The following is a 14,494-nucleotide window of genomic DNA, read 5'->3' as shown; positions in this document are numbered from 1 at the left end:
TGTTTCCAATTTACAGGTAAATTATTTCATTATAGTGTGTCCAACAAAGTTCAAGTAACGGTGGTTTGGTACTTTACTATGCTAGCAAAAGGAAAACCCTCACAAGTAAACATGTCAAGGAACTTGACAAGACATTCATTGAATCATCTAGTTTATGTTCCAGCACTGTTGTCAATTTCACACCCTCACTGGCAGATGACTCTAATTAACTTTGTTTTGAGACACACAATCAGTTTCCTTTAGAACCAGCAGCAATGTTATTTTGCTTTCAACAGTATGAGCCACATTTTCAGCAGTTGGGAACTGGCATAGCCCCATGGACTACAAGCTGTATGTGTACAATGAAGCCTCCAACCCACAGAAAATCTGCAGTGCATTTGTGACTTAACAGCAAAGACTTCAGGATACAAGAAATCCTACAGCAATCCCAAACCTGATTTTCTAAAACTATTATTTAGAATCTATTCTCACCCACTTCCACCTGTGTTTACCAAATATGCACAATGTTTATACTATACATTTATAAATTATGAGTATACACAAGTAGAATTGGTCTACATTAAAATGTGCTCATATTTTATTAAATATTTTATTCATTTACTTTTTTAAAAATAAAAAAACAAATTGTATCTACTGGTCTAAAATAAGATATTCAACATGTTAGAAGACTGATACTAGAGAAGGTGGACTAAAAATTATCAGTGAAATCTCAAAGGATATACTACCCAGACTCTTTAGTGAACAAATGTTTTCCTACTAACAAATTTACAAGGGTCATTATTGTTTATATATTCAGTAGACAGTTAAGGATATTTCTTATTGTTGCTTTAAACTTAAAACAATTTAAATGAAACACTGACCTCATTAAAATCAAGCAGTTGTTTTCATTTTACCTTTTTAAATAATTACTGTATGCTTTAAAAAAAATCAATACATGTCATTTTGAAATTTGTAAGATATCTGGTTCAAATCTCAGGGGTCAACAAGCAATAATGTAAGTTTCATAATTTAAACCAAATGTGGTATGTGTTCTTTTAAATTAAAATTAACCTGCATCATTGCAAAATGACTAAACTCTTTAACTTCCTCGCCTTGATGCAGAGGAGATCATGCTGGAAAACTGATGTAGAATATCCATGCTTTAGTAAGAGTTCTATAAACATTGTATTCTTTGTCCATGTTTCCATGATATTAAATTAGTGATTGGTTCTACGGAAAAAAAAAGATTTTAATCACTTTTTCCATATATAATTAAAAAGATTTTCACAACTGTTCAGTTTTATTTAATACATACCACATCTGTTGATTTTACTTCAACATCAACTTTTCCAACTAAATGAATAAACTCAGTTTTGAATGTCCAACACTACAGTATTATTTGATACACATCAAATACTGTAATTGGGACACGACTTGGGATTTTGTCAGAAAACCTCCTGTTAATGTTATTTAAGTGAAAATAACATGTGGGTAACAGAGTGATCCAAGGGTATCCTACTTATGTATCAGAAATACCAGAACAACAGTTTGATTCACAACACATTCATAAGGTTTTTAACACATTAAAAAGTTCTTTTTGTGATAAAACACATTCTGGAAGAGGGCAGTGACCACAGAATTATTTCTTCAAACCAAACAGAAAAGTTGCCTGAATTAGCTACCAATAAAAAAGCCTCTCACCCTGTGTATAATATAAAGCTGCCACTGGACAGCTGTAACTTATGTGACTGGCATTTAGATGAAAGCGTTATGGTGCAGTCCGCAGGGAATGATGGGGGTACTGTAGAGGTGAAAATTTGAACCTGCTAAAAATGTTGCATTTGCATCTCCTGAACCAAACCCAAATACTGCAAGTTTAGATTTTGTAAATAAAGAGAACTGACCAGGCAAGTCTACATATTCCAAAACCCTATTCCTGATACACAGACAAATGGAGAAAACCAGTCAGAGGGAAACAGATGCTCAACAAGAACCATTCTCAAATAAAATAAAATACCAAGATCGCATATAGCACTTTTCATCTGTAGATTTCAAAAGTACTTTACAAAGGAGCTTAATACCATTATTTCCATTACACAGCTGGGGAAACTGAGGCACGGGGAGGGGACGTGACATGACCAACCTTTGGGTGTGGTAAATAGAGGGAGGGCTGGACATGAGGAACCAACCCGTCAAGAGGATTTTGTGACCCTGTATCTCATCCCTGGAGTACAGGTAGTAGAAGAGGGTTGGCAATGGTTAACTGACCAGAAAGATTCTGTATTCTAGTATATCCAGCAACAGCAAAATAAACTATCAAAGGAGTCTACAACCTAGTGCCAGCTCCCAACAACCCAAACAATTGGGTGAGGAGAGAGAAGACATTTCAGAATATCTCATTACCCTTTGTGCTGGTGCAAGAGAACTGCAATGGAATATGAGGGAGTTACATGTATTTTTATTTTATAAATATGTACTCCAGTTCACCTGTTTGATATTATCCTGACTGACTGCAAAGAGTTAAATCAAATGAGGCTGTTAGAGGGAGAAAAAGAGGATATAAAACAAGGGCAAAGATAAGGTATGGCCCACACAATACTAAGGGTGCTTGAGGAAACAATGGGGAAATGATTAGACCTTCCAGACCTAAGCCTAGGATCAAAGAAGGTATTAAAACCTTGACAATGCTGGCCCATGGAAGAAGGGGGATTGAGTGGGCTGTCAAGAGCTACTGAGGGAGAAGATGCTGACCGAGACACTGAGAAGGAGACAAACTGAAGCAAGCAGACTGCCTCTTCCAACTGAGAGGTGGGAGTAACGGGGTTGAATGGAACTTACCAAAGCTTGCAAGGTAAGATTAAAGTTTAGGTAAGGAAAAATAGGTACATAGGTCTTTTCTGCTTTTGTTTGTTTGTTTTAACTCTTTGCGCCGCATGTTTTGTACCTTTTGGGTGAATACATAATGTTTTGTTTTGAGGAAGCTGTTTTTGAGCTACTTTAAGCAGCTGCCATCACAGGCTCCAGACGCAAAAGTGCTTATAGGGGCCAGATACAGATGGGCCTGTCATACTAACAGGGTCAAGAATCACAGGGGTTGCCATCTGGAGTCCAGTTCCAATGTAGATGAATTGCATGGTTGACCCTTGAGAAAGATGCAGAAAGCCAGGCCTGTCACCTAAGAGGTGCACTTGAGAGAGACAAAAAGGAGATTTCTAACGTGCAGCTCAGCCTGACGCCATGTCAAAGGTACATTATCAAATCACCAGAAGCAGCAGGATCAAGTGGAAGATTTCTAGATTCCACCGTTCCACAAAGGCGTGGGTGAGTGGGAAGAGCTAACTTTGCTTTTGGTATGAGCTGACCTACACCAAGTCAGCCCCCAATAAGTAGGGGAAAGAGCAGGTGTGCTTTCAACCCCAAAAGTTTACAGAAAGGTAAGATGCCCCAAGAATTTGCTGAAAGGGTCTTTTGGGCACTCTGACAGTCATGATGGGGAGGAAACCTCCTGGCCTAAGATATCACTGGGGGAAGTAGGCACACCAGCAGTCTCAAATGTTGCTAAATGGGCTCCCTGGCTGCATCTAGAAGTTCAATTGAAGGAGTGCTAAGCTTTTAGGCTTCTTCTCAAAAAAAGATAGATAAATGCAGGTATAGTGGGAGGGAGGGTATTTAATTAGGCTAAAGACCTCTATACATGTGGATGTGTCAGATATTGGATGAAACAAATGCAAATTACAACTCTTTGTAGGGATTTTCACATTTGCTAACTCAACTCCAGTGCTACAAAGGGTAAATGTATTGTGTGATATCACATGAGACAGTAATGATATTGTACATTTTATGCAGCGGGAAATGGAGGCAGGTATGTAATTGAATATCCCAGGGCTACATAATAAACCAGTTAAACAGCTGGGATTAGAATTCAGGAACTATTCTCCCCTAAGATCAGGATGCCTGTATTTATTTCTTCACATCTAAACTGCAGAAGCAGCAGAGTATGCGGATCCTATAGTTCTATGGTTACTAAGAAAAAAGTGATCTGAAAACAGGTTTATATCATAACTTACCTTTCTGTGCATGTGTCACATCTTCATGCCTCCAGTGTCACATTTATTAAAAGGCAGACTTATTATTTTCTATGGTGTGGTCATGAAGTGGCATGACATGCAGCACATATATCATAGGCCTGCAGGGCTGTACGTGTGCCCTTTAAAAAGATGAATACTGCAAAAATATTTTCCTGTTATTCATTGTTTAATTTAACCAATCATCCAGAGTAAAATTGAATTTATTCTACAACTAAAGGGGTGTATGTTTTGAATCATTCATAACATATTTAAAGCTGAAGCAAGAAAATACTCATTACGATGAAAAAAAAGCGGAAACTGTATTCTAAATTTCCCAATGCATTTTTCAAGAAACACTGTAAATACTTTCATCCAAACTTTGGTTTACTTTACAGGGCTGCCCAGAAGTGGGGGGGGCAAGTATGGCAATTTGCCCCTGGCCCTGGGCCCCGCAGGGGCCTCCACAAGAGTTTTTTGGGATCCGGCCCTGGAAACTCTCGTGGGGTCCGGGCCCCCGGAGCTTCTTCCACTCTGGATCCTCGGCAGCAATTAGGCGGCGGGGGTCCTTCCACTCTGGGACCCAATGCCGAAGTGCTCCGAACACCCACAGCAGGGGGTCTTTCCACCCCGGGACCCACTGTCGAAGTGCAGGGTCTTTGGTGGCAATTCGGCGGGGGCTCCCTGCCGCGGGTCTTCGGGGGGTTCTTACATTCCGGGACCCACCGCCGAAGTACCCCGTCGCCGAATTACCGCCGAAGCGAGGGCCCCCGCCGCCGAAGACCCCAGGCCCCCTGAATCCTCTGGGCAGCCCTATTACTTTATTGTACTCTTAAAAAAATTACTACTATCACTACTGTAACAGAGATTCTATTATACGCAATGGCCCTAATCCTCATCAACAGGAACTCCCATTAAATCTCAGAGAGGTGCTGACTGGCTTATGCTTCAGGCCAGTGTTTTATTAATACACTAGTCCGTTGAAGTCTTTTGGAAGATGTATAACCTGGGGGTCTAGCAACAATAATTCACTACCACCTGAGGTATTACTGAGCTATGGGAATAAATATGTAATGAAATTTTCAGGATAGTGTTTTAATTACCTTACCATACACAGTCAAGTTTAAAATCTTTGGCTTCAAATAAATGCTTTTCCTGTTAACAAAACAGCAAACGAAGAGAAAGAGAGGTTACAATTCAATTTATCTACTTATGTCAGTGTCTCAGACAATGTTTCCTCTCCTTACTCACACGAGTAGTGCAACTGATTTCAGTGGGTTACTTGGGTATATAGGGTTTGATGTTTTATGATTCCTTGTCACTATACGCACCAGCTAGATGTTTTTCCATGGTCTGCAGTTCTTTTGCGGCTAAGGAGTCTTTCAGGAGTTTCTGGCTTGGGGACTCTCCGTTTCTGGCACACATGACATCCAGGTCCCAAACAGGTTGATGCTAAATGCAGGTAAAAAGAAAGGGGAATACTAGAATCTTTAAAAGTATTTTTACATTTATATCTAAAGTACAGGGCCGCCCGGGAGTGGGGGGGGGGCAAGTGGGGCAATTTGCCCTGGGCCCCGCAGTGGCCCCCAAGAGAGTTTTTTGGGGCCCCTGGAGTGGGGTCCTTCACTTGCTTCAGGGGCCCTGGAAAACTCTCGTGGGGCCTGGGCCCCCGGAGCTTCTTCTGCTCTGGGTCTTCGGCAGCAATTAGGCGGCGGGGGGTCCTTCCGCTCTGGGACCCACCGCCGCAGTGCCCTGAAGACCCGCGGCGGGGGTCCCCTGCCACCAAAGACCCCAGGCCCTCTGAATCCTCTGGGTGGCCCTGCTAGAGTAAAAGAAAGTTGGAATGATATGTTCTCCTAATTTAGGTAATTAAATGCTGCTTTAAAAGTTTAAAGTGCAATTAATAAAAATATTGGCTTTATATAAAATATTTATTGTGAAATTATTTATTTTAAGGTACAAATGGGTAAGAGATGGATTAGATTCAAAATATCTAGTAGTTTTAAGCAAAGCTATACTGCATAGAAACTGGTGCTCAAATTGAGGCAGCATATCAGGCCAAATTCTGCAATGATTTACACTCTGTGTAGTCCCATTGACTTTAGTGGCATTGTACTCGCTTTAAATCAACATAAAATATGGCCCAATATCATTGCAAAGCAGCACTTCTGGGAATATCTCTCAATTTCCTAACCAACATTTCCAATACTGTTGTATCACTGCAAGAAGTCTTCCTTTCAGGGAAGGTAACTAAATCATGGCAGCATTATAAGCAGTTTGGAAGAGATCCTGGCAAGCAAAATACCTACCCAGTCTTTTGACTATTGAACACTGATATTCAGAGTTACCTACGGGTTTTTGGAACTGTTCAACGTGCTCTTAAAAGATGTCTTCAAAAACATAAAACTACGGAGATAAACTTGATAAGATTTTATCTGTTTGAGATAAACTAAAACATATGACCAGATGTTCAGTCATAAAAACAATGAGCAAAAATATCAGTTAAAACATATCAGAACATAGAGTTTACTTTATTACATTGCCAAACTATTTCATCCAAAGACCTAGTGTTATTTTTTTAAACAGTAAAAACTAGTTATATGTACTGTAGTCATCTTTGCTATTTTCCCAATGTGAAAGTAGAATGAATTATATAGTAAGAATAGAATGGATTAAAGAAATGTTGTCTGTACCTTTAAGCAAAGTTGTTGAAATGTTGCAACCAGGTGTCAGGAATACAGACATTAACTAGAACAATTGCACCGTTTAAGGGCAATTGGTGAAGTATTAGCCTTAGATGGATAAGAGTTAGTAAGAAAGTAGGATATGCATGCTGTGCCCCAGGTGAATTTTACAGTTTTGCTTTCTTTGTCCCTTTGTCTAATTCCCGCCCTTTTATCTGTATAAATAAGACTGTTTGGGTCTTGCATGGCCACTCACATATTCTGAATGTTATTGGCGGAGCGTTGCGCTAATAAACAGAGTGGTCTGACAAATTGTGAGTCCTGATTCTAACTTTGACAATTTGGAGGTCCCACCAAGATGGCAACCGTCTTCACTGGGGCTATGTGATTCCTGACTGTTTTTGTGGGATGACCGTGGCAGCCGGCACCTGGGCATTTGGCCCAAGCGGTCCCCCACTAGAGCGGAAAGGCGCACAGCCACAGTGAGGTCTACGCCATCGAACCTGTTGGTTCCCACTCTGTTCTGGTAGGGATCCCGGGATCTGACATCAGGAATCTGGTCAGGTAATTATTTCTGTGTTTTGTCCGGACTGAGGACTGTCCTGTCTCTGTGTCTATCTGTCCTCTTGTGGAGTGTTTGAGTCTGGGTGCCATCTCTGTCTGGGGATCGGCTGACTAAGGGGTTCCTGTCCCCGCGGTCTGAGTGAGTGGAATCTGCACAATCGCAGCCGCACCACACTTTGGGTAAAACCCCTGGTATGAAAGCAAGGGCGATTGAGGCAGTAGTCTGTGGGCTCCTTTTGTGTGTTGCACTGGGCATCGCTCTGACGAACCCAAATTTCCTTCTTGTGTGATTGGTGTGTGAAGTCCTCCTGTATGGGTAACCAGACGTCTAAGTCGGGACAGTTCCCTAAATGAACGCCGGCTCATTTTATGTAAATAAGACTGTTTGGGTCTTGCATGGCCACTCACATATTCTGAATGTTATTGGCGGAGTGCTGCGCTAATAAACAAAGTCGTCTGACAAATAGTGAGTCCTGATTCTAACTTTGACACCAAGAAATAAATATATTCTTCAAAATACACTGTTATACAGAATATTTTATATTGCAGATCTATTCAAAACAAACACCACCACCTTTTAAGTATCCAATTCCTGTGAAGCATAAATTCTTTGCTAGATTTTATCATACAACTTTAGAATGCACTGTTGATAAAGAAATATCTAAAATGTAAAGATTTGCATACGAAAGAGAAACTGGCCCTATATTAAATCATATCAATCAACACCATCAAAGCTGTTCAAGATTTTAAATGGCATATTTATTTAGTGATGCGATTTTTGGAATGATGGTACCATTTCAGTGTGCAAATTTGCTTCCACAGCACTCCCATTTTAATTAAAATTATTCCTATTTGGTCCAAAGTATTAAAGTAGAATATCTGGAGAAGACCATAAACTATATAAATTTAGATCTGATCCTGCTAATTTCAGACAGATGAATAGCCCCCATTGGTCCTGATCCTGAGAGGTTTTGAGCATCTGCAATTTCAGTGGCAGCTGTGAGTTCTCAGCATCAGACACAATGAACTCATTAGGACTATTCACATGCATGGAATTATTCACATGAGTAAGTGTTTGAAGGATCAAGCCCATAGTTATTTAGTGACAGATTCCAATATTTTTACTTATGTTGAATAACACCTTATTTTATGAGCAGTTCAGTTAAAAGCAACAGGGCTACCAAGGCCATTAGGAGCTAGTCAGCATGTTCATTGTGGGGAAAGGGATCAGAATGTGGCTCTATGTTATAGTTTTTATATTGATTATTTAGATATATTTTCCCTTATATAAATATCCATGTATATGTTTGTGTATGTTTATGTATGTACTCAAAGACACACACACACACTGTATGTCTTTGTAACTATAGAGATGTCATACAATTATGCAAACACAGACTCCTACATGAAGACATAGACAGAAGACATACACAGTTTATGTGAGTACACATATAAATGACATAAATATGCATGACTTAAAATATATACACCCATATAAGCCTATATACATTTTCATGTATCCAGTTTCTTCTGTCAACATATGCCTTTAACTGCCAGTGAAGTCAATGAAATAACTGAGGGCAGAATCTATCCCCCAGTTTGTGATCAGTTTATTAAATACCTTTGCAACCCACACACCTTCTGGGTGTGGTGTTCTGTTCCACCTCGTGGCACTGAGACTACTTATAGAGAGTTAAATGAGTGCTCTACAGTTTCAGCAAACAGGCAGCTGGCTTTTAGCTCATGCCGTAGAGGCTCATGAACTAAGCTCCAAAGGGCCCAGGTTCAATCCTGCACGCCGACCACCAGGGTCTGTCCGTGTTACTCTTTGTCATGTTTTGATGAAAAGATCACGAGTACATGCAACACCACAAGTATCAGTAACTACAAGTCAGGCCATAATGTGTCAAAGGCTAAAGCAATACTGCATCATTACTTACTGAGTACATGTGATACTAAATATTTGAAATTTAGTGACAAACAAACATTGTAAAAACTATAAACATATAAATACATTCATTTGATAATGATATGAATGAGAATGAAAACCAACACAAACAAGCCAAAAAGGTTATTATGATAATAAAATGTTGTGACTCTTGTGATCACTCTCTGATTCTGTGCATTTCAGGGACATATCAAAGTAGGTTTCAATCATTTAGGAGGCAGAGCAGGGATAGCAATTTTTCATACATGGCTTTGGATGAAAATGATTTACGTTTTGAGGCCCATATTCACTTCAGAGTTTGCACTAGTGTTAACCTTGCTAAGGGTCTCTAGTGTTTCTATCACACAGCTGTGCCAGTTCCCTATGCTGAGGAGCCAGCATAGCCTGAAAAGTGCATGGTGATACCTAGAGAAGGGGGCATGACCACGGTGGCTGAGAAGTATGCTGATTCATGGCTCTAGCATGATTTAAAGCTGCTCCTCCCACCTCACAGAAAACCTTAGGGCAGATGGCAGCAGTAGCACTATGTAAGTTAAGATAAACCCTCAGGGTTGCAAGGCACTTTTGCTGGTGCAGCAAGGTGTAATTTACACCTCCCTGTGCCACTTTATAGAGCTTAGTCTTATTGTCTTTTGGCCAGGCTTAGTACAAATAGACCAATACAAACTTGCAAGCATAGTGTAACTTTACTCTGAAGCATAACAATAGTGGAGCCAACTAATGCTATAATGTAGCCTCTTGATCCCCTTAAAAACATACTCCAGATAATTTCTATGCAAACATTACAACTTCAGTTAATTCAAATTTTAATCATCTGTGACAATGGTAGATCCTCTCCCGGTTGTTCCTTTCAACCTGGTAGGTTGGGTCAGTGTTGGATATAAATGTGGGTGTTTTTAGTTTATTTAATATCTTCTTTGCCATTATGGTTCCAAACTATGCCTTATGTTTAATGTTTCACTACATTTTTAAAATGGATGTCTACATTAACAAGGAGTTTTACATCTCAATACAAGGAAATTACTGAAAGAACATCTATGTCATTTTTACTTATGGAAATCACATTGGGCCCCATTCACTAACTTTGAATCAAGGCATGGTGAGGTAATATAGCATCAGAAAAATGTTAAATCAATATTGTCAAGAGATGTGCCAACTTTTAAGGTCAGCCATATGTCAGTATTTTGCTAAGGTTTTTTCCACATCTTCATTATGTCTTCACATACAATATATTTATTTTTGTATTCTTTACTTAGATCACTTAGCCAACAAATACAAAGAAAGAGGCCAAAATGTAATCAAGGCCTTAACTAGTTCATTGAGTTTTTGAAGAATATTGTAACTCAGTGGGGCTGGAGTGGGTTAGGGGAAATTGTATATAGTCATAAATTGCTCATGTTAGCAAGAGTTTCTTTTAGATGTCATAGTTCATGCTTCAGACTTTAGCACCACATTAGCTTGGTGCCAAAAGTCATTGATGATATTCCTATTGGAAGAAACATGATACACATTAAGGTTCTGATCCTGCAATTGAATCTATTGTCATGGACCCTCACACAGATGTGAAGTCCCACAGACATCTATGGAGTTCTGCTCAGGTGAAATGATCTGATGCCAGAATCAAGGCCTAAGAATTGCTTTACCACAACAATGTAGGACATTCCAAGAGGAGAAGCTGGCTTCCAGCAGAAAGCATTCCTTCATCTTTTAAGAATGCTGTGATGGGGCAGCACCCCATCAATCCTTAAGATGGAGATGGAGAAGCTTCTAAAGTAGATGCTGGAAAGGCAGCAAGAGCAGGCAGCCCAACAGCAGCAGCAGGTGCAGATGATGCAGCAGATGGCCAGCCACCAGCAGCTACTGATAACCCAGCTTCAAGAGCAGCAGCAGGCACAACAAGAACACCTGGTTCAGCAGATGGCCACACTATTATGCCCGGCAGGAGACGCAGCTGCCCTACTGGCTGGGGCCGGGTGCAGGGAGATGCTGGAGGAACTGTCGGTATGCCTCACTAAGATGGGGCCAGAAGATGAACCAGAGGCATTCTTAATGGTGTTCAAACAGGCGGTGACCGCCGCCAGGTGGCCCCCGGAGCCTACTAGCTCCCTATCTGACAGGACAGGCCCAGGCTGCCTACCATAGCCTTGATCCCCGGGAGGCCCTAGAGTACCCCCGGGTGAAGGCGGCCATATTGGACCATACCAGCATTAGCCTGGAGACCTATCACCAGTGCCTCCGCAAAGAACAGTATCCCCCTGGGACCCAACTCCAGGCAGTGGCCCAATGGATACGAGACCACTGTTGGAAGTGGGTGAACCCGGAGGGTTTGACTGGACCTTGGGTAGCGAAGATGGTAGCACTGGAGCAGTTCACCCAGATCCTGCCTCCAGGAGGAAGGGCCTGGGTACACCGACATCGACTGGCGACCTTGTCAGCAGTGGTGGCCTTGATGGAGGAAGACTTGTCCACTGAGGGGGCTGAGGTGCCACCCCGAGTAACAGGGAATTTCGGTGGAAGGATCGGGCCAGGCAAAGGAAATCCCCAGGGGACAGGAGCCCAGGAACTGTCATCTGGCGCCCGCCCCATACCTCTGAAACTCCCCAGCCCTGAGTCCAGACACAAGGCCACCTGGGTACCGACCCGAAGGGACCAACAACCCCAAGAGCGAGGGAGCCCACTGGGTGGAGGCCCTGGACCCGCTGAGGCCTAAGAGGGGTGCTGGGAATGGGGACAAGAAGGGCATTTTTGGAGGAATTGCCCATTTATGGACTGCAATTACGGACAAGCCTGGGTCGCCAGACGAAGGGCCCGGAAGAGAGGACTGGGAAAGTTCGTGGTCTCTGTACGGGTCGAGGGGATCCTCGCAAATGCCCTCGTGGACTCGGGGTGCAGTCAGACTGTCATATGGGAGGGGCTGGACCCAGACTTCAAACTTTCTGGCACTCAGATGCACTTGCAATGTGTGCATGGGGACATTCGCTCCTACCCCGTGGCTTGGGTGAAGATAGAAGTCTCTTGCCGGGAGGGGGACCTCCACGTTGGCATGGCCCCCAGGTTAGCCTACCAGGTAGTATTGGGACGAGACTGGCCAGGCTTTGGGGAGATCCTCCAGAGGTACCAACCATCCGACCCACAGATGGACGGGACTAGGCCTCCACGAGTGGGGCTGCTTGGATGCACGCCATGGGTCGACCCCAGAGGAGAGGCATCGGCGATGGGAGAGACCCCTGCGACCTCCTCGTCCATAAGACCCCTTTTGGTTGAGGACACACAAAAAGAACTGGAGTGAGACGTGGACTTTGTACAGGAACAGAGAGAGGACCTGACCCTAGAGTAGGGCCTGGGAACAGGCCACCAGTCCTGGCCTCGATGAAGGCCCAACCCTGAGGCCCCCACAGGGCCCCGGTTTTGAGATATGGCAGGACTGCCTATATCGGGTAGTGTAGGAACCATGGACCCAGGAGATGTTCTGTCAGCTCTTGGTCCCCTGGAGGCTGCGATGAAGCCTCCTCCAACTATCCCATGAAAACTCCTGGGCTGGGCACCTGGGGCGGGAAAAGACCCTCCAGAGGATAGCTCACCAGTTCTTCTGGCCTGGCATACACCGGGAGGTTCGGGACTACTGTGCGTCCTGCCCAAAATTCCAGCTGGCGGGACCAAAAAGTGTATCCCGGGCACCCGTTTCCTATTCCAGTTGTTGGCGTACCCTTTGAATGGATTGGGATGGACCTAGTCAGCCCCCTTGAAAGAAGCAAGATGGGGAACTGCTTCATCTTAGTGGTCGTGGATTACGCAATGCATTACCCTGAAGCCGTGCCCCTGTGGGCTGCAACTGCGCAAGCGATTGCTACCGAACTAGTGAAGATTTTCACCAGGGTGGAGATACCAGCGGAAATCTTGACAGACCAGTGCACAAACGTGTCCTCTAAACTGATGGCTGAACTGTGTCGCCTCCTCCACATATGAATGCTCCCGACATCAGTTTACTATCCCCAGACAGACGGCCTAGTGGAACATTTCAATGGCACACTAAAGTCCATGTTATGGAAGTTTGTGGAGGAGGACCCTACCCATTGGGATACCCTGTTGCCAGCCCTGCTGTTCACCATAAGGTAGGTACCCCAGGCCTCGACGGGGTTTGCACCCTTTGAAGTCTTGTATGGCAGGCAGCCCAGGGGGATCCTGGGCCTCCTGAAGGAGGAATGGGAAGCCCTGGAGACACTAGTTCTCGGGACCACCCAGTACGTGTTACAACTCTGAGAACGGTTCCGAACACTAGGGGCCTTCGCCCGGGAAACCCTGATGAAGGCCCAAGTGAACAAAGAACGCCTCCATAACCAAGGAACTAGGGGGGCGGAGCTTTGCCACAGGGGATCGGGTGCTGCTTTTGTTAACCTCAGCCAAATCGAAACGTCTGGCCAAATGGCAGGGATCCTACGAGGTAGTCCGGCGAGTTGGACCAGTAGACTAAGAGGTCCGACTACTGGGGCGACAGAGGGAGACATGCGTCTACCATGTGAATCTTCTGAAGGCCTGGAAGACCAGGGAAGCCCTGCTCATCGACCTGTCCACCCTGGAGTCGGAACTCGGGCCCCTAGTAGGGGAGCTCCCGGACACAAGGCCAGTGACGTTAGAGGCAGGCCTCACCCCAGTGCAGTGAGAGCAACTACAAGAACTGATAGATGAGTTCCCCAATGTCTTATCTGCCCACCCGGGACGAACTGCCCTAATGAGTCATCATATCACAACCACCTCCGGTCAGAAGGTAAGAGACCACCATCGACTGTTGCCCTGGAAAATGTGGGACACGGTCCAATGGGAGTGGGAGACAATGCTGGAGATGGGGGTCATGAAGGAAATGACAAGTGAGTGGCACAGCCCCATTGTCCTAGTCCCAAAGCCTGACGGGACTACCCATTTTTGTATCGACTTCCGAAAGGTCAGTGCCATCTCCAGCTCCGACGCATACCCGATGCCGCGGGTGGATGAACTGCTGGAATGGCTCGGAGGTGCGAGGTACTTGTCAACCATAGACCTAACCAAGGGATACTGGCAGATCCCCCTCACACCAAACTCTCAGGAGAAGACAGCCTTCCCAAGGCCTTTCAGCCTCTTCCAATTTATAACCATGCCATTCGGGCTACGCGGCACCGCTGCTACATTCCAGCAGCTGATGAATAAACTCTTACAATCCCACAACCAGTATGCGGTGGCATATATAGATGACATTGTAGTGTATAGCAACAACTGGGAGG

General features: G+C 43.8%; 1 protein-coding gene across 2 annotated transcripts in view; it reads right to left on the bottom strand.

Moving 5' to 3' along the window:
- The window catches only part of C2H8orf34 (chromosome 2 C8orf34 homolog), a 285,116-nt gene that overhangs the window by 28,645 nt on the left and 241,977 nt on the right, over window positions 1–14,494 (bottom strand). For both annotated transcript variants that reach the window (XM_030553243.1, XM_030553244.1), the window contains exon 11: window positions 5,375–5,495. In XM_030553243.1, coding sequence (XP_030409103.1) covers window positions 5,375–5,495 — 121 coding nt within the window. The remainder of the gene's footprint in view (window positions 1–5,374; window positions 5,496–14,494) is intronic.

The sequence above is a fragment of the Gopherus evgoodei genome, chromosome 2 (genome assembly GCF_007399415.2).
Source record: "Gopherus evgoodei ecotype Sinaloan lineage chromosome 2, rGopEvg1_v1.p, whole genome shotgun sequence".
Classification (NCBI taxonomy): Eukaryota; Metazoa; Chordata; order Testudines; family Testudinidae; genus Gopherus; species Gopherus evgoodei.
This window is presented reverse-complemented; position numbering and strand designations above follow the sequence as displayed.